The sequence below is a fragment of the Bombina bombina genome, chromosome 1 (assembly GCF_027579735.1).
Source record: "Bombina bombina isolate aBomBom1 chromosome 1, aBomBom1.pri, whole genome shotgun sequence".
In the NCBI taxonomy this organism is placed as follows: domain Eukaryota; kingdom Metazoa; phylum Chordata; class Amphibia; order Anura; family Bombinatoridae; genus Bombina; species Bombina bombina.
Window position 1 is genome coordinate 868,815,811 of NC_069499.1, and position 19,617 is coordinate 868,835,427.

The 19,617-nt window shown below is 37.9% G+C and overlaps 1 protein-coding gene across 1 annotated transcript in view; it reads right to left on the minus strand.

The window, feature by feature from the left end:
• The window catches only part of ZDHHC1 (zinc finger DHHC-type containing 1), a 59,249-nt gene that overhangs the window by 28,680 nt on the left and 10,952 nt on the right, over nt 1–19,617 (minus strand). The window contains exons 6-10 of the mRNA XM_053699519.1: nt 11,218–11,342; nt 9,989–10,147; nt 3,467–3,588; nt 3,018–3,100; nt 1,670–1,763 (exon numbers count right to left, since the gene is read on the minus strand). Of these exons, the coding sequence (XP_053555494.1) occupies nt 1,670–1,763; nt 3,018–3,100; nt 3,467–3,588; nt 9,989–10,147; nt 11,218–11,342 (583 nt within the window). The remainder of the gene's footprint in view (nt 1–1,669; nt 1,764–3,017; nt 3,101–3,466; nt 3,589–9,988; nt 10,148–11,217; nt 11,343–19,617) is intronic.

Genomic DNA, 19,617 nt, shown 5'->3' on the forward strand with positions numbered 1-19,617 from the left:
CCAGTTCCTCTCCTCCATTGCTATCCCCTGAACCCCCTTAGCATGTAAGCCTAAGAGTCCAGCTGTTTGTAGATCACCTTCTTAAGAGCTGACTACAACAGTGTGACTCTTGGCAGGGCCCTCTACCCGTTTGATCCCTATAAATGTTTTGTTGTACGCCCCCTTTGTTTACAGCGCTGCGGAATCTGTTGGCGCTCTACAAATAACCGATAATAATAATAATAATTTATAAATAAACCTCTAAATTTCTGCCTGTTTCTAAGTCTTGCTAGTACCTGTGCCGTATAGATAATAGTGTGCTCAATCACATGGAGTTATGCAGGAACCAGTGCAAATTGGCTAAAATGCAAGTTTGTAAAGAGCACTGAGATAAGGGGGCAGTCTGCAGATACAAGGTAAAAGGTGTATTAATATAACTGTGTTGGCTATGCAAAATTGGGGAATGGGTAATAAAGGGATTATCTATCTTTTTAAACAACAATAAAAAAAATTCAGGTAGACTGTCCCTTTAATAGTGCTGGGTGCTACCAACACAGTCTACATGATAATTTGGTATGCCCACTAACTTTCTTTTCTCTTTGTAATTATTTTGTTTATGAAGAATCTTAGTCAAATAAAGGGACACTCAATCAAAATTAAACTTTCATTATTCAGATAGAGCATGCCATTTTAAACAACTTTCCAATTTACTTCCATTAACTAAATGTGCACAGTAATTTTATATTTAAACTTTTTGAGTCACCAGCTCCTACTGAGCATGTGCAAGAATAAGTGTGTATGCATTTGTGAATGGCTGATGGGTGTCACATGGTACAGAGGGAGTGAAATAGACATAACTTTTAAAATTGTCAGAAAAAAAATCTACTACTCATTTGAAGTTCAGACTAAGTGCTATTGCATTGTCTTGTTATCTTGCATTCGTTGATTATGCAAATCTACTGTGTTGACTGGTCCTTTAAGACACAGATGCAAATTATTATTTTTTTACTCACATTCCTTTCTAATATTAAATCATTGAAGACTATAATGACAATACTGAAACCTCCAAAATGAGATTCTATTTGAACAGAAAAAAAATGGACTTCCCATATCACAGTGTTTAGAAAAAAACAACAAAACACAAAAAAGGCCCTAAAAAAATATTGGAAGCTTTGTTGCTACTTAAAATATTATATATCAATTGTGTCAGACCCCTCCATTAATAGGTCTCAGAATAGTGACCTAACACCACCTAGCGTGGTTCTTTAAAGGGATAGAAAGGTCAAAAATGAAATGTGCATTTCAATGTGTAATATAAAAAAAAATGTCATTAAACTTCCATTAGCAAAAATGTTTCTAGTAAAAGTTATTACTCTTTTCCTGCAGCATACGCGCATATCCTGTGAGGGTCTGTGCACTAGTATTCAAACACCACACCTTCTCAGAGGGTCAGAAGTAGCTTGTATGGCACAAATGACATCTTCAGACACAATACACATCACTGCTCTCTGAGAAGGTGTGGTGTTTGAATACTGGTGCACGGGCTTTCACAGGATATGTGCGTATTCTAAAGAAACACATTAATATTGAAAAAAAAAATTATATTTCAAACTGAAATGCACCCATACACCATTTTGACCTTTATATCCCTTTAACTAAAGAAAGCGTTTGAGCTGTGAGGGCTACGTACCTTTCTTGGTTTATTCTGTGTAATTATTGAAGGCCGAGAATCAGACTCCAGATCCCCATCTGCTGTGTTGTCAGCAATGGGCAACGCTGCACAGCTAAACAAGAATAATAATGATGATAATAATAATAAAAAGAAATAAAAGCACCTGATGGTCTATACCAGTTACCTAATTTCATTTAATGTGGATAGATGTTAATAACAGGAGCATTTGTTCTCCCATGGCTCAGATAAAGCATGCAGTTTCAAAAGACTTAAATTTACTTTCATAATCACATTTTGTGCAATCTTTTTATATGCACACTTTCTGAGGCACCAGCTCCTACTGAGCACGTGCAAGACATCATAGCAGTGTTCTCCCCAGGACCTTTTTAGCCGGTGCACCACCTCGATACATTTTTCCAATATTAAGCTAAAATTAGCTAATATTAAAAATGTTCAATTTTTATTGCACAAATTATCATTAAAATACATTTATGTTAAATTATGTAATTAATTTGTGCTTTTCATAGCAGAAAATTATATAATATTAGAAAATATTACACTGCCCCCACCCGGCTACTTCATAATGCCATTTTCTGTGGAGACCACTGCATAGTGGTGACATATATGAGTCTTTGATTGGCTGATGGCTGTCACATGATACAGGGGGCTGACAATTGAACAAAAAAACATCTGGGGGGAAAATTCTACTGCTAATTTAGTATGTGCTATTTCATTGTATTTTTATTATGCACTTGTTAATTATGCAATTCTACTGTATTTAAAGGGACATGAAAGCCAATTTTTTTCTTTTGTGATTCAGATACAGAATAACATTTTGAACAACTTTCTAATTTACTTCTGTTATCTAATTTGCTTTATTTTCTTTGTATCCTTTGTTGGAGAAATAGCAATGCACATGGGTGAGCAATAACATGAGGCATATATGTGCAGCCACCAATCAGCAGCTCCTGAGCCTACTTAGGTATGCTTTTAAACAAAGGATACCAAGAAAAAAAACACATTAGATATTGGAAGTAAATTGGAAAGTTGTTTAAAATTACATGCCCTATCTGAATCATGAAAAAAAAATGGGTTTCATGTACCTTTAAGTCATCCAGTCAGTTCTGTGATAAAAGGAAAAGATTGTGTGTAATAGATTTTTGTAATTGTTAATTATACTCTGAAATGTCACAGCACAATTTAAAAACAAAAAAACTTGCTTTGAATGAGAACACTATATTTTTCTTTTTTTTTTTAATACAAGTAAAGGTTTATCAAGCCAGAATTTTTTTTTTTAAATGAGCATAATTAATATCTCACAACATTAACTGTGGACAAATAACTATTAGCAAAGTATGTAACTCACTCTTTGGTCAGTGACCCATTTGACGATCCCTCTATTCTCACATCTGGGTTAGTGTAGATCAGACTCCCACCATAACTCTCTTCCTATAACGTAAAGATATAACGTTAACAACTGGAAGACAAATATATAATATATAAATGCTAAATAAATAATGAAGAGTGTAAAATTGTGCGAATGAACAGCTCACAACTAGATGCCATCTACATACGTAATACTATTCAAATGTTTCTTCAAAGAAATAAAAATTTTGTGTAGGCAATGGGAACAAATTAACTAATACCAATGGTTTCTGAACAAAATGTTTCTTCTAGTAATGGAATTATACAAATATAAGCCTGAAAGCTAATGTAATGTATAATGACATAATGGTGAGCTAAACTCGTATATACTCTATTCCTGCACATCTCTGTAGGTATATAATATTGAGTGGTATACTAGTTCCACTGTACCTGTACTGGGATACGACCAGCTGAAGATTTGGCACCTTCCTCTGGGTGCCCATTGCTTGCCTTCATTTCTTGCTTCTGTCGCTGGTGCATAATGTATTCATAAGTGCTCAGCTTGTTCCACACTATGAGATGAAAGACATCAATATTAGATTATAGTGTGATAAATACTCACAAACTTTATTTTAGAAACAGTTACATTTTAGGTGTGACTAGAGGGAGCCAGCAGGGAGAAGTGGGGGCACCCATCTTATGAGAAGTATAAGAATCCATTATTTCTCGAAAGGTTTCCACCCCTTAAAACCAAGTGTTAGGAAACTATAATATATACCCACAAGTTAGGAATACCTGTTGCTCATTCAAAAAAAAAAAAAAGTATTTCTTTTAATTCGAAACCTTCTACCCATAGGGGCTGATTTATCAAATTGTGAACAGACACGATCCGCTGTAGCGATCATGTCCACCGCACATCAATAAATACTGACAGCATTCTCTGTCCGCATTTATCATTGCACAAGCATTTCACTAGAATTGCTTGTGCAATGCCACCCCCTGCACATAAGCGGCCAATCAGCCGCTAGCAGGGGGCGTCAATCAACCCGATTGTATGCAATCGTGCGGATTGCTGTACGCCGCCACAGAGGTGGTGGACGAGTTAAGAAGCAGCAGTCTTAAGGCCGCTGCTTCTTAACCCCTGTTTCCGGCAAGCCTGAAGGCTCATACAGAGCTTGTTAAATCAGCCCCATAGTAAGTAAAATAAGGGTGGTCGGAAAATGTATAATGGCATATGAAGCTGTAAAAATTCCATCCCATGAGATACATACAGACAGACCAGCACAAGTATAGCAGTTGAAAAGGATTGGCTCATCTACAGCAGTCTCGGAATACAGATGCCCACACAGGTATCAAATGTACCCTCCCAGCTTCTACACATAGTCATTCTAATTTATGTGAAAAAATAGACAAAAACAGAACTATTGGTTCTCAAAACATGGGCATATGACTGCTAATTTTTAAGTATAGTTTCTTATTTTTCTCATTAGTCATTTGTTCTTCTGTATACAGTTGTGCTCATAAGTTTACATACCCTGGTAGAATTTATGATTTCATGGCCATTTTTCACTCATGGATAGTGTTTGGCTGAAGCCATTTATTATCAAACAACTGTGTTTACTCTTTTTAAATCATAATGACAACAGAAACTACCCAAATGACCCTGATCAAAAGTTTACATACCCTGGTGATTTTGGCCTGATAACATGCACACAAATTGACACAAAGGTGTTTGAATGGCTATTAAAGGTAACCATCCTCACCTGTGATCTGTTTGCTTGTAATTAGTGTGTGTATAAAAGGTCAATGAGTTTCAGGACTCCTGACAGACCTTTGCATCTTTCATCCAGTGCTGCACTGACGATTCTGGATTCTGAGTCATGGGGAAAGCAAAAGAATTGTCAAAGGATCTGCGGGAAAGGTAGTTGAACTGTATAAAACAGGAAAGGGATATAAAAAGATATCCAAGGAATTGAGAATGCAAATCAGCAGTGTTCAAACTCTAATAAAGAAGTGGAAAATGAGGCGTTCTGTTTGATAACATACTGCATTCATCTTGCCATCAATTCTGACCAAATTTCCTGTGCCTTTGTAGCTCACACATCCCCAAAACATCAGCGATCCACCTCCGTGTTTCACAGTAGGAATAGTTTACCTTTCATCATAGGCCTTGTTGACTCCTCTCCAAATGTAGCGTTTATGGTTGTGGCCAAAAAGCTCAAGTTTGGTCTCACTCCAAATGACTTTGTGCCAGAAGGTTTGAGGCTTGTCTCTGTGCTGTTTGGCGTATTGTAAGCGGGATACTTTGTGGCATTTGCGTAGAATGGCTTTCTTCTGGTGACTCGACCATGCAGCCCATCTTTCTTCAAGTGCCTCCTTATTGTGCATCTTGAAACAGCCACACCACATGTTTTCAGAGAGTCCTGTATTTAACCTGAAGTTATTTGTGGGTTTGTCTTTGCATCCCGAACAATTTTCCTGGCAATTTTAGTTGGTCTACCTGACCGTGGTTTGGTTTCAACAGAACCCCTCATTTTCCACTTCTTGATTAGAGTTTGAACACTACTGATTTGCATTCTCAATTCCTTGTTTTGTTTTTTTATATCCCTTTCCTGCTTTATACAGTTCAACTACCTTTTCCCACAGATCCTTTGACAATTCTTTTGCTTTCCCCATGACTCAGAATCCAGAATCGTCAGTGCAGCACTGGATGAAAGATGCAAGGGTCTATCAGGAGTCCAGAAACGTATTGACCTTTTATAGACACACACTAATTACAAGAAAGCAGATCACAGGTGAGGATGGTTACCTTTATTTGCCATTTAAACTCCTTTGTGTCAACTTGTGTGCATGACATCAGGCCAAAATTGCCAGGGTATGTAAACTTTTGATCAGGGTCATTTGGGTAGTTTCTGTTGTCTTTACGATTTAAAAAGAGTAAACACAGTTTATTTATAATAAATGGCTTAAGCCAAACACTAACCATGAGTGAAAGAAAAAAGTTTTTGTGTTATTCATATTCTCTGAAAAATGGCCAAGAAATCATAAATTCTGCCAGGTATGTAAACTTATGAGCACAACTGTATCATGTGGTTTTGAAATTGTACTTTTAACCTAATAGACAATCATTCTGGAGTTAAAAAGAATGGAGAGTTTTAAATGTATGTCTCTCTCGAACAAAAGTCATGTGACGTTAGTGTAAACAGGAGAATATCTTGATTTAAATGAAAAGTCATATAACCCCCCAGATATTCCATGATAAGTGTAAGAATGGCTACTGTTTAAACCATTATATATTAAATTTTAGAGTAAAAAAGGGAGGGTGTTATTTCTTTCTCAGACATAAACCGATTCATTCACCCACAAGACCCTCTTCAATATGAGGAGTAAAATGGTCTTGGTACCTCAAGGCTCAGTCCTAGGTCCCCATCTTTTCTCTGTCTACAATCATGTCTAGGCTCATTAATCAAGTCTTGTGGGTTTCAGTATCATCTCTTTGCTGACACCCAAATCTACCTTTCTGCACCAGACATTTCCTCCTCCCTTTTGATTCATGTCACCAGATGCCTAGCTAATTTCTCATCCTAGATGGATTCTAACCATCTAAAGCATAACCTCTCTAAAACGGAGCTCTTATTTCCTCCCTCTATCAACCTCCCTGTACCCCAAATCTCACTTACTATGGACAACTCTGTCATTGCCTCTACCCCCCAGACCCAGTGCCTTGGGGCCAAACTTGACTCAGAACTTTAATTTTGCTCTCCACATTAAGTCCTTAGGTAACGCTTGCCGCTTCCATCTTAAAAAACATCTCTAAAATGTGTCACTTCCTCACTCAAGACGCAAATAATTATTATTTCCTTGACTATTGCAATTCTGTGTTATTTGGTCCCCCCAAGCTACCGCCTGTCTCCCCTGCAATCATGAATGCCTCTACCAGGCTTATTTTTCTTAAGCATTGCTCCACATCTGCTGAACCTCTTTGACAACACCTTCACTTGCTTCCCTTAGCCCCAAGAATAAAATTCAAAATTCTGACCCACCCTCTGGCCTGCAAGACTTTTCAAGAACAGCACCTATTATATGAAACTCCATGCCTCGCTCAGTCAGACTTTCCTGAAATGTTCCTTAAAAACATATCTCTTCAAGGACGCATACAACTTACTTTAAAGGGACACTAAACCCAAATATTTTTTTTCATGAACAGATGGAGAATACAATTTAATACAACATTCAAATTTACTTCTATTATCTAATTTGCTTCATTCTGTAAATATCCTTTGTTGAAGAAATAGCAATGCACATGGGTGTGTCACGCCGCTGTGCTCCTGAAGCCGCCACCGCTCCGTTGCCATGGACGCTGCAGGCACCAGCGATGATGTCATCACCACACGCCTCTCTTCTGATGCCGGTCTGGATCCCTCCTGTGACTCGAATCCTGCCCTATGTAAGTGCCTCAGTTGCTCTCACATGTGCCCAAGTATAGGTGTTGCTTAGTGTGCTCCTGGGTGTTGTATTACTTTGTGCTAGATTGCTATACTGTTGCTAAACTCTGCTTGTCTCACCACTGCCTGCTTAACTCCTGAACTGCTGGATTGCTATACTGTTATTGAACTCTGCCTGTCTGGTCCTTCTATTGGTTTACCCCTGAACTGTTATACTGCTGGATTTATTTTTGTTGCTGACTTCTGCCTGTTCCTTCTATTGGTTTACCCCTGAACTGCTATACTGCTGGATTGTCTTCCTGTTGCTGCCAAGTACTACCCTGCCTATTGTGAGTACTGCTTACCTCATTTTACAAACTCTCTCTGCTCTGGGATATTTCCTATCATTCCACTTGACGCCGGGATAAGAAGACTACTGGCCACGTTTGGTCTGATAGAGGAATATCCCACGAGCATTACAGGGTGAGCGAATCACACGAGGCATCTATGTGCAGCCACCAATTAGCAGATACTGAGTCTATCTAGATATGCTTTTCAGCAAAGGATATCAAGAGAAAAAAGCAAAATTAGACAATAGAAGTAAATTAGAATGTTGTATCAAATTGCATGCCCTTTCTATATCATGAAAGAAAAAAGTGGGTTTCATGTCCCTTTAAGACATCTCCTTCGGTTTCCCTCTCTCAAACTCCCCGTGTAGTTCCTTTTACTGATGTTTGTCAATATAAGTGTAGTAATGTATAGTGTACAGTATTACAGAAAGTCTTATTGTAAGTTTTTTATTGTACTGTACCCTCATGATTGTAATGTACTTTTGTATATAAAATGTTGCCGCTTTATAAATAAATGATAATAATAAAACGGTCCTCTAGATTTTACATGTCTGATAAAAATAAAACTGTATATTTAAACTTCTACACATGTTTACAGAAACAAACTGGACTGACAAGAAAATTGTGCAATTTGTTCTAAATAAACTAACAGTTGTGGGAGATCTAATTTTAAGGGTTAGAGTTTCTTTTAAAAGAAGAGTCATATGACGCGATACTCGAGTTACCACAGAGGAGGTAAAATCTAACAGTTTTCTTCTGTTATTTATAGGCGTTACTTAAGCTATCCAAAAAAATAAATGAATTGCATAATTTAAAATAAAGCAAAATGTACTGCGGACTGGTTCGCAAGTAGTGTCCTGTCCACCTCCAATTGCCACTTATGATGTTGCATCGCATGGCAAAATTTAAAAGGGACACTAAACCCAATATTTTTCTTTCATGATTCAGGTAAAGCATGCAATTTTAAGCAACTTTCTAATTTTCTCCTATTATCAATTGTTCTTCGTTCTCTTGCCATCTTTATTTAAAAAGCAGGAATGTAAAGTTTAAGAGCCGGCCCATTTTTGGATGAGAAAAGAGAAACTGGGTTATGCTTGCTTATTGGTTCACTAAATGTAGCCACCAATAATCAAGCGCTATCCAGCGTGCTGAACCTAAAATGGGCTGGCTCCTAAGCTTTAAAGGGACAGTCAAGTCCAAAACAAACTTTCATGTTTCAAATAGGGCATGTAATTTTAAACAACTTTCCAATTTACTTTTATCACCAATTTTGCTTTGTTCTTTTGGTATTCTTAGTTGAAAACTAGACCTAGGAAGGCTCAGATGATAATTGCTAAGCCCTTGAAGGCCGCCTCTAATCACATGCTTTTGTATTTGCTTTTCACAGCAGGGGAGAGCTAGTTCAGGTAAACCCTATAGATAACATTGTGAGCACGCCCGTGAATTGTGGCAGACACTGCACTAATTGGCTAAAATAAAAGTCAATAGATAATAAATAAAATGTCATGTGATCAGGGGGCTGTCAGAAGATGTTTAGATACAAGTTAATCACAGAGGTAAAAAGTGTATTATTATAAATGTGTTAGTTGTGCAAAACTGGTAAATGGGTAATAAAGGGATTATCTATCTTTTAAAACAACAATTCTGGTGTTGACTGTCCCTTTAAATTCTTGCTTTTTAAATAAAGATATCAAGAGAATGAAGAAAAATTGATAGTAGGAGTAAATTAGAAAGTTGCTTAAAAGTGCATGCTCTATCTGAACAATGAAAAACAAATTTGGTTTAGTATCCCTTTAACATTGCACAAGAGGTTTCTTGTGCAATCCCGCCCCCTTCGTCCGGCGCAACCAATTGCACTGGGCATGTCAATCCCACTGAACGAGCGAGTGCAAGGGTGACTGATCCGACACCTCTGAGGTGGCAGAAAGGAAAAAAGAAGCTGTTTCTTCTTCTTAAATATGTGGCATCAGGCTCACTTATACGAACCTGCTCCACATTGCCGAAAAAACTGCGAAGGCAGCTTAATAAATCTAGCCCATAATCTGATGTAATGTTAATTTGTGCAAAAAACTTGAAAAATGTAATACAGGTTCAGTAAACAAAATACTGAGAGATGAGTCCAAGGAGACTATAAATAGGAAGCTGAATGATGTAGAGAGGCAGCTAGAATAACTATCCCTGCTATATGTCATACTTACAGAGGTAGCAGTGAAAGCACAGGAGCTGTCCTATTAGCAGTAATGTAATCAGCCCCATGACAGATATAAGAGCTGCCAGGGCCAGGATCACTGGTGCTTGTGTCTCCAATGGGGCAGCCGGCAGAAACACTAACCAAACATCAGACAGGTTCCTTAGCACTGGGAATAAAGAGTAATATGAGAAATGAAGAAAACACAAACAAAAGAAAAACCAAATACAAGCACACCTCTATGCAAGCGAAACCCCTTTATAGCGGGGGTAAGTGTTCACGATTGTAAAAATGTTCCAAAGTAAACATTTGCAGGAAAAAGGAAGTCACATGATCGTCTATGAGATCACGTAACTTCAACACCAGAATCAGATCATGGAGATTGCCTAATAAGCTGGGCACTTCCCCCAGTCCAATTATTCATTTCCTAGAAACAAGATGCAGAAAAAGCTAGGACGTTCCATGCCGTCCTGACATTCAAGCCCAGTGCTTTTAGGACAGCATGGAATGTCCTAACGGCGTCTAGGGGTTTTTCATAGAAGGCCTGGGAAAATTATTAGGTTCACCACTATCAGGATGATCCATGTTCTGGAACATACAAGTTTAATTAGCTACCTTTTGAAACAAAGTGAAACTCATCCATAAAATGCATAGCCATCTTGTTATAAAACTTGAATGTGTCTTAATGGTTATATTCTGCAGAAAACCTTGTTTGTTATGGTTACCTCCAAATCCTGATTTCTTCTAATAAATGATTTGAAGCTTGCACAGCTAATAAGATATGCACAAATACTAGCTATGCTGTGAGCCATTATCGTGCAAAAACTCTGGTGTCAGTTCAAAGGATCAGAACACTATTTTACAATTATATCATTCCTATGAAAGAGAATTATGCATACATGTTAAAATAAGTGTGTGTTGCGATTTTGAAGGCAACAGAAAGAGCTCACTGGCTAATCAGCAAATCTCCTACTGCTTTATTGGTAGATAGTAACACACCAAACAAGTGAAAAACCATGTTTTTTCAGTACAGGAAACTGTAAAATCAAAAAAACAAAATGGCTGTACCATTATATCATTGTAATATTGTACTATTGTGTTAAGGTATTTTTTGTTTAGCACTTAAAAAAAAACCATTAACATTACCAGATACATCTGAACCAACATATGAGAAATAAAGAAATTACATTAAGAAACAATTACATAGAAAACAATTAGAATACTGAAATAAGGACAAACCTTCAAAATGCTTGTTGGTTCTTAGCATTTCTGGATCAACGAAGTACACCACGAACACGTATGATGAAATTATGCTCAACACAAGGGTGCCCAGAAAGGCTGAGATTAGACAGTTGAGAAACAACCTAGAAAATTTAGACAAAATTATCAGGCTTCGATTTTCATTCTGAGAACTTCTTTACCCTGAAATCAGAACGATTTTCTATGTCTAAAATATTCTAATATGGTGTAACGTGGCATTTTAATCCTACTAATATTTTGCAGAAACTGCAGAAAGATTAAAAAAAAAGACATTTTTTCAATTGCTTGTCTTTATAGGAAATTAATTTTACATTTTGGAGTTTGGGAATGGGAACTGGTGTTATAGTAAAAACTATAAAGTGTTTAATTGCAAAATTTAGAAAATAATGCCTCACACATTGTTGTTTCCACTTAATGTAGAAAAATAAATCACCAAAAAAAAAATCTCCTTTTTTTTTTGCGATCTAGATGGTGAAGGTTTGCAAATTTCTCACAACAACCCTAGAAAAGTTTTATCTTCTATGGTTTTTATTATTATGTTTTATTCAAAAAAGAAACTTAGGCCTAGATTTAGAGTTCGGCGGTAGCCGTCAAAACCAGCGTTAGAGGCTCCTAACGCTGGTTTTGGGCGCCCGCTGGTATTTGGAGTCAGTGATTAAAGGGTCTAACGCTCACTTTTCAGCCGCGACTTTTCCATACCGCAGATCCCCCTACGCCATTTGCGTAGCCTATCTTTTCAATGGGATCTTTCTAACGCTGGTATTTAGAGTCGTTTCTGAAGTGAGCGTTAGAGCTCTAACGACAAAATTCCAGCCGCCTGAAAATAGCAGGAGTTAAGAGCTTTCTGGCTAACGCCGGTTTATAAAGCTCTTAACTACTGTACCCTAAAGTACACTAACACCCATAAACTACCTATGTACCCCTAAACCGAGGTCCCCCCACATCGCCGCCACTCGATTAAAATTTTTAACCCCTAATCTGCCGACCGCCACCTACGTTATACTTATGTACCCCTAATCTGCTGCCCCTAACCCCGCCGACCCCTATATTATATTTATTAACCCCTAACTTGCCCCCCACAACGTCGCCGCAAGCTACTTAAAATAATTAACCCCTAATCTTCCGACCGCAAATCGCCGCCACCTACGTTATCCCTATGTACCCCTAATCTGCTGCCCCTAACATCGCCGACCCCTATGTTATATTTATTAACCCCTAATCTGCCCCCCACAACGTCGCCGACACCTACCTACACTTATTAACCCCTAATCTGCCGAGCGGACCTGAGCGCTACTATAATAAATGTATTAACCCCTAATCCGCCTCACTAACCCTATCATAAATAGTATTAACCCCTAATCTGCCCTCCCTAACATCGCCGACACCTAACTTCAATTATTAACCCCTAATCTGCCGACCGGAGCTCACCGCTATTCTAATAAATGTATTAACCCCTAAAGCTAAGTCTAACCCTAACACTAACACCCCCCTAACTTAAATATAATTTTTATCTAACGAAATTAATTAACTCTTATTAAATAACTTATTCCTATTTAAAGCTAAATACTTACCTGTAAAATAAATCCTAATATAGCTACAATATAAATTATAATTATATTATAGCTATTTTAGGATTAATATTTATTTTACAGGCAACTTTGTAATTATTTTAACCAGGTACAATAGCTATTAAATAGTTAAGAACTATTTAATAGTTACCTAGTTAAAATAATTACAAATTTACCTGTAAAATAAATCCTAACCTAAGTTATAATTAAACCTAACACTACCCTATCAATAAAATAATTAAATAAACTACCTACAATTACCTACAATTAACCTAACACTACACTATCAATAAATTAATTAAACACAATTGCTACAAATAAATACAATTAAATAAACTATCTAAAGTACAAAAAATAAAAAAGAACTAAGTTACAGAAAATAAAAAAATATTTACAAACATAAGAAAAATATTACAACAATTTTAAACTAATTACACCTACTCTAAGCCCCCTAATAAAATAACAAAGACCCCCAAAATAAAAAATTCCCTACCCTATTCTAAAATACAAAAATTACAAGCTCTTTTACCTTACCAGCCCTGAACAGGGCCCTTTGCGGGGCATGCCCCAAGAAGTTCAGCTCTTTTGCCTGTAAAAGAACACATACAATAGCCCCCCCCCAACATTACAACCCACCACCCACATACCCCTAATCTAACCCAAACCCCCCTTAAATAAACCTAACACTAATCCCCTGAAGATCTTCCTACCTTGTCTTCACCATACCAGGTTCACCGATCCGTCCTGGCTCCAAGATCTTCATCCAACCCAAGCGGGGGTTGGCGATCCATAATCCGGTGCTCCAAAGTCTTCCTCCTATCCGGCAAGAAGAGGACATCCGGACCGGCAAACATCTTCTCCAAGCGGCATCTTCTATGTTCTTCCATCCGATGACGACCGGCTCCATCTTGAAGACCTCCAGCGCGGATCCATCCTCTTCTTCCGACGACTAGACGACGAATGACGGTTCCTTTAAGGGACGTCATCCAAGATGGCGTCCCTCGAATTCCGATTGGCTGATAGGATTCTATCAGCCAATCGGAATTAAGGTAGGAATTTTCTGATTGGCTGATGGAATCAGCCAATCAGAATCAAGTTCAATCCGATTGGCTGATCCAATCAGCCAATCAGATTGAGCTCGCATTCTATTGGCTGTTCCGATCAGCCAATAGAATACGAGCTCAATCTGATTGGCTGATTGGATCAGCCAATCGGATTGAACTAGATTCTGATTGGCTGATTCCATCAGCCAATCAGAAAATTCCTACCTTAATTCCGATTGGCTGATAGAATCCTATCAGCCAATCGGAATTCGAGGGACGCCATCTTGGATGACGTCCCTTAAAGGAACCGTCATTCGTCGTCTAGTCGTCGGAAGAAGAGGATGGATCCGCGCTGGAGGTCTTCAAGATGGAGCCGGTCGTCATCGGATGGAAGAACATAGAAGATGCCGCTTGGAGAAGATGTTTGCCGGTCCGGATGTCCTCTTCTTGCCGGATAGGAGGAAGACTTTGGAGCACCGGATTATGGATCGCCAACCCCCGCTTGGGTTGGATGAAGATCTTGGAGCCAGGACGGATCGGTGAACCTGGTATGGTGAAGACAAGGTAGGAAGATCTTCAGGGGATTAGTGTTAGGTTTATTTAAGGGGGGTTTGGGTTAGATTAGGGGTATGTGGGTGGTGGGTTGTAATGTTGGGGGGGGGTATTGTATGTTTTCTTTTACAGGCAAAAGAGCTGAACTTCTTGGGGCATGCCCCGCAAAGGGCCCTGTTCAGGGCTGGTAAGGTAAAAGAGCTTGTAATTTTTGTATTTTAGAATAGGGTAGGGAATTTTTTATTTTGGGGGTCTTTGTTATTTTATTAGGGGGCTTAGAGTAGGTGTAATTAGTTTAAAATTGTTGTAATATTTTTCTTATGTTTGTAAATATTTTTTTATTTTCTGTAACTTAGTTCTTTTTTATTTTTTGTACTTTAGATAGTTTATTTAATTGTATTTATTTGTAGCAATTGTGTTTAATTAATTTATTGATAGTGTAGTGTTAGGTTAATTGTAGGTAATTGTAGGTAGTTTATTTAATTATTTTATTGATAGGGTAGTGTTAGGTTTAATTATAACTTAGGTTAGGATTTATTTTACAGGTAAATTTGTAATTATTTTAACTAGGTAACTATTAAATAGTTCTTAACTATTTAATAGCTATTGTACCTGGTTAAAATAATTACAAAGTTGCCTGTAAAATAAATATTAATCCTAAAATAGCTATAATATAAATGTAATTTATATTGTAGCTATATTAGGATTTATTTTACAGGTAAGTATTTAGCTTTAAATAGGAATAATTTATTTAATAAGAGTTATTTTATTTCGTTAGATGTAAATTATATTTAAGTTAGGGGGGTGTTAGTGTTAGGGTTAGACTTAGCTTTAGGGGTTAATACATTTATTAGAATAGCGGTGAGCTCCGGTCGGCAGATTAGGGGTTAATAATTGAAGGTAGGTGTCGGCGATGTTAGGGAGGGCAGATTAGGGGTTAATACTATTTATTATAGGGTTAGTGAGGCGGATTAGGGGTTAATACATTTATTATAGTAGCGCTCAGGTCCGCTCGGCAGATTAGGGGTTAATAAGTGTAGGTAGGTGTCGGCGACGTTGTGGGGGGCAGATTAGGGGTTAATAAATATAACATAGGGGTCGGCGATGTTAGGGCAGCAGATTAGGGGTACATAGGGATAACGTAGGTGGCGGCGGTTTACGGAGCGGCAGATTAGGGGTTAAAAGTGTAATGCAGGGGTCAGCGATAGCGGGGGCGGCAGATTAGGGGTTAATAAGTGTAAGGTTAGGGGTGTTTAGACTCGGGGTACATGTTAGAGTGTTAGGTGCAGACGTAGGAAGTGTTTCCCCATAGGAAACAATGGGGCTGCGTTAGGAGCTGAACGCTGCTTTTTTGCAGGTGTTAGGTTTTTTTTCAGCTCAAACAGCCCCATTGTTTCCTATGGGAGAATCGTGCACGAGCACGTTTTTGAGGCCGGCCGCGTCCGTAAGCAACTCTGGTATCGAGAGTTGCATTTGCGGTAAAAATGCTCTACGCTCCTTTTTTGGAGCCTAACGCAGCATTTGATTAAACTCTCGATACCAGAGTTAAATTTATGGTGCGGCCAGAAAAAAACCCGCGGAGCGTTAGCAGCCCTTCTACCGCCGAACTCTAAATCTAGGCCTTACAGTCTTGTATTTTGGAACAGTAAACGGATATTAAAATATAAACCGGAAATTGTAATTGTGAAAAATAGATAACACACACATTCTGGGTGGGGCTTTTTTTATTATTTATTATTATTTTTATTTCTTTTACAAAATAAATGTATTTTCTGAAAAAAGATTTATCTGTTGAAAAATAGGATTTGACTTGATAACTTAAAGGGACAGTAAACCTTAAAAATAATGTTATATAATTCTGCACATAGTGCAGAATTATATAACATTATATTAGCCAAATATTATTTAAACGTAATTTCCCCTATTCATTTTTAAAAGAAAGCGCTGTTTCACAGACCCACTCTCTGCTCTCTGCTGAGCGGGTCTGTTATATTTCCTCAGCGCATCGGGCCAGCTGTATAGTCACAGCCCGGCCCGACCGCGACATAAGACTAAGTGCAGCTGGCTCCTGTCACAGGAGCGAGCTGCACTTAGTCTTATGGCGCGGTCGGGCCAGGCTGTGACTATACAGCTGGCCCGATGCGCTGAGGAAATATAACAGACCCGCTCAGCAGAGAGCGGGTCTGTGAAACAGCGCTTTCTTTTAAAAATTAATAGGGGAAATTACGTTTAAATAATATTTGGCTAATATAATGTTATATAATTCTGCACTATGTGCAGAATTATATAACATTTTTAAGGTTTACTGTCCCTTTAAAGACAAAGCAACAAAACTGATGGCAACCATTTTGGTCTACAATAGAACTTTACATTAATATTTTATTGGGCACTCAAATATCCCTTGAATCCCCTTTGGCCTCACTGAACCTCTTACCAAAACACCTATGTAAACTTTGCACAAAACATATTCAATTCTCCCTGATTGCAGCCAAATCCCTCATAGCTTCACTATGGAAATCACAAATAATCCCTACAGCAACCATGTGGGTGCAACTCATGGAAAACATAATAGTCCTTGAGGAATATAGTTACCTTAAAAACAACAAACTCAATATGTATCAAGATATAAAATTCTACTGGGAATCCAGTAGACAGACCTTTCAAACATCCCTGAATAAGATTTAGGATAATACCAGTGAGACATACTGACCACACTCCCTTGGTAACTAATACATGGGCACCCTTCTCCCCCTTACTCCTAAACTGGGCTATAGAGGCAGAACGTATACGTTTCACAACACACAGAGGCTTACGGAATAAATGCATTATATATGATGTACTACTTAGAACAGTGCAGTCCTTAACAGACTGAGTGATTGGCACCACTAGTTATTTTTGTTAAAGTGAAGGTCCATTTTGATGAATCAGTGCCCGGTTTTTAATAAACCCATTAAAAACAAGGGCACTTTAATTCATCAAAATTGACATTTCACTGTTTTCTTTAAAAACTTACCTTTTAATCTTGAATGCCGCTCCAGCAATTCCCCCGGCCGTCGGAAGCCTCTGCAGACGTCAGAAATGACGAATCAGGCTTCCTCCAATCACAGCTTCCCCTCCGGCGGAATCTTGGCCTGATGCAACACTGTGATTGGAGGAAATTTTTTTTGTCATTTTGGACCCGCGAAGACAGCTTGCGACGGGTGGAGGAAGTGCTCTAGCGGCTGCCAGGATTAAAAGGTACGTTTTTGAAGAAAACAGTGAAACGTCAATTTCGATGAATTAAAGTGCCCTTGTTTTTAATAGGTTTATTAAAAACTGGGCACTAAGTCATCAAAATGGACCTTCACGTTAACCTTGGTTTTGCTTTTGTATCCTTTTATGAATGTTTTCAATACATTATTTATACCACATGTCAATAACGAGGTATTGCTATTAACGGTTTTACATTATTCAGCTACCAGCCTGGAACAAAGACTCTTAAAGAACGGACGTTATTGAGCTGATAATCCTGCTTGAGATTGTAACCTCTTTCTGAGACCATGTATTGCTTTATACTTCTTTGTTTGTTCCTCAAAAAAAATTCTAAATAAAAAACAAAACTGATGTTTACACATTAAGACATCAGAAGTGTAAAACCTGCTTCAGCATAAGAGTAAAACTTTTCTCTGCTTCGTTGGATATTTTGGGATTAAGGTGCAAAGCCCCTTTAGCCTGCACACCAACTGCTATCTTTCCCAGGTGCTGAATCTTGGGTTTTATATGTTATAATTAAAGGGACGCTAAAGTCAAAATTAAATGATCATGATTCAGATGGAGCTTGCTATTTTAAGCAACTTTGCAATTGACTTCTATTATCTAATTGGTTTCATTCTCTTGGTTTCTATGTTGAAAAGAACACCTAGGTAGACTCCCTACTGGGAGCTAGCTGTTGATTGGTGCTACATATATATGCCACTTCTCATTGGCTCACCTGATGTGTTCAGCTACCTGCCAGTAGTGCATTATTGCTCCTTCAGCAAAAGGATACAAAGAGAATGAAGCACATTTAGTAACAAGTATATTGGAAAGTTGCTTTGTATGCTCTATTTTAATCATGAAAGAAAAAAAAATAGGTTTCATGTGTCTTTAATGTGCTTACTGTATCTCTCAGTATCCATCTCCGTTTGTATTGTACTACCTATTCTGGCACCATCAGTTTGCTAGGACCAATGCCACTTTATCACAATTTCTTAAGATAGCTAAGAGAATGTATTTTCTACCATTCTCTGACAGTAAATCTATAGTGCTCAACATGCTACTACAATTAACAGATACATGCTGGAGTGATTTTAATATCAAGTCCATGTATTAAAGGCACATAAAAGTGCAAATAGAAAATGTTCTAATGTGTTAGAGCATTTGCTTGCACAGAACTATGGGGAAAATGTATTAAAGGGATATTCCAGCCAAAATTTAAAACCACATGGGTGCATTTCTGTATTGAACAGAAGCAACTTTGTAATATACATGCATTAGCAAAAATGCTTCTAATAAAAGTTATAGCTGTTTCAAAAGTGTATTTAAGTATGCACCGTGCACCAGCATTTTAAACCAAACACTTATTAGGAGAGCCTATGGTGCTTGTACCATCTGGTAATGACTCAATGTGTTAATTGCTGACATGATACAAGCCCCACTAATGATCTGATGCAGCTGCATTATTTAAAATGTGGGTGCAGTGAGAATATCTAGCTATGCTTCACATGCACTTGCAGAGAAAAATGTTAATACTAAAACAGTGATAACTCTTAATAGAAGCATTTTTGCCAATACATGTATATTGCAAATATGCTTCTATTCAAAGATGAAATAAATCTATGTGCATTTATATTTTGACCGGAATGTCCCTTTAAGCTGCATCCACAGCTTTTAATGCTTTTCAGAGCAGGCTCAGCCACAAACTTACATGATAACAGGATGGTGAACCACTTGAAAGTGATGCAGAATAGCTGTAAAAAGCCGACTAGAAAATATCACCTGTCTATGTAAAAAATGAAGATATTGTACCTCAAAATGTCCTAAGCATTCACACCCCACTGTAAATAGACTTTAAGCAGCCAATCAGGGTGCTATTCCCAGAACCTGCAAGGGAGTGTGCATCTGTTGTGTGCAGACACAGTCATGATATTTTCCTATTCAGTTTAAGGAAGTTTACTATAAAATCTCATATCAGTGAA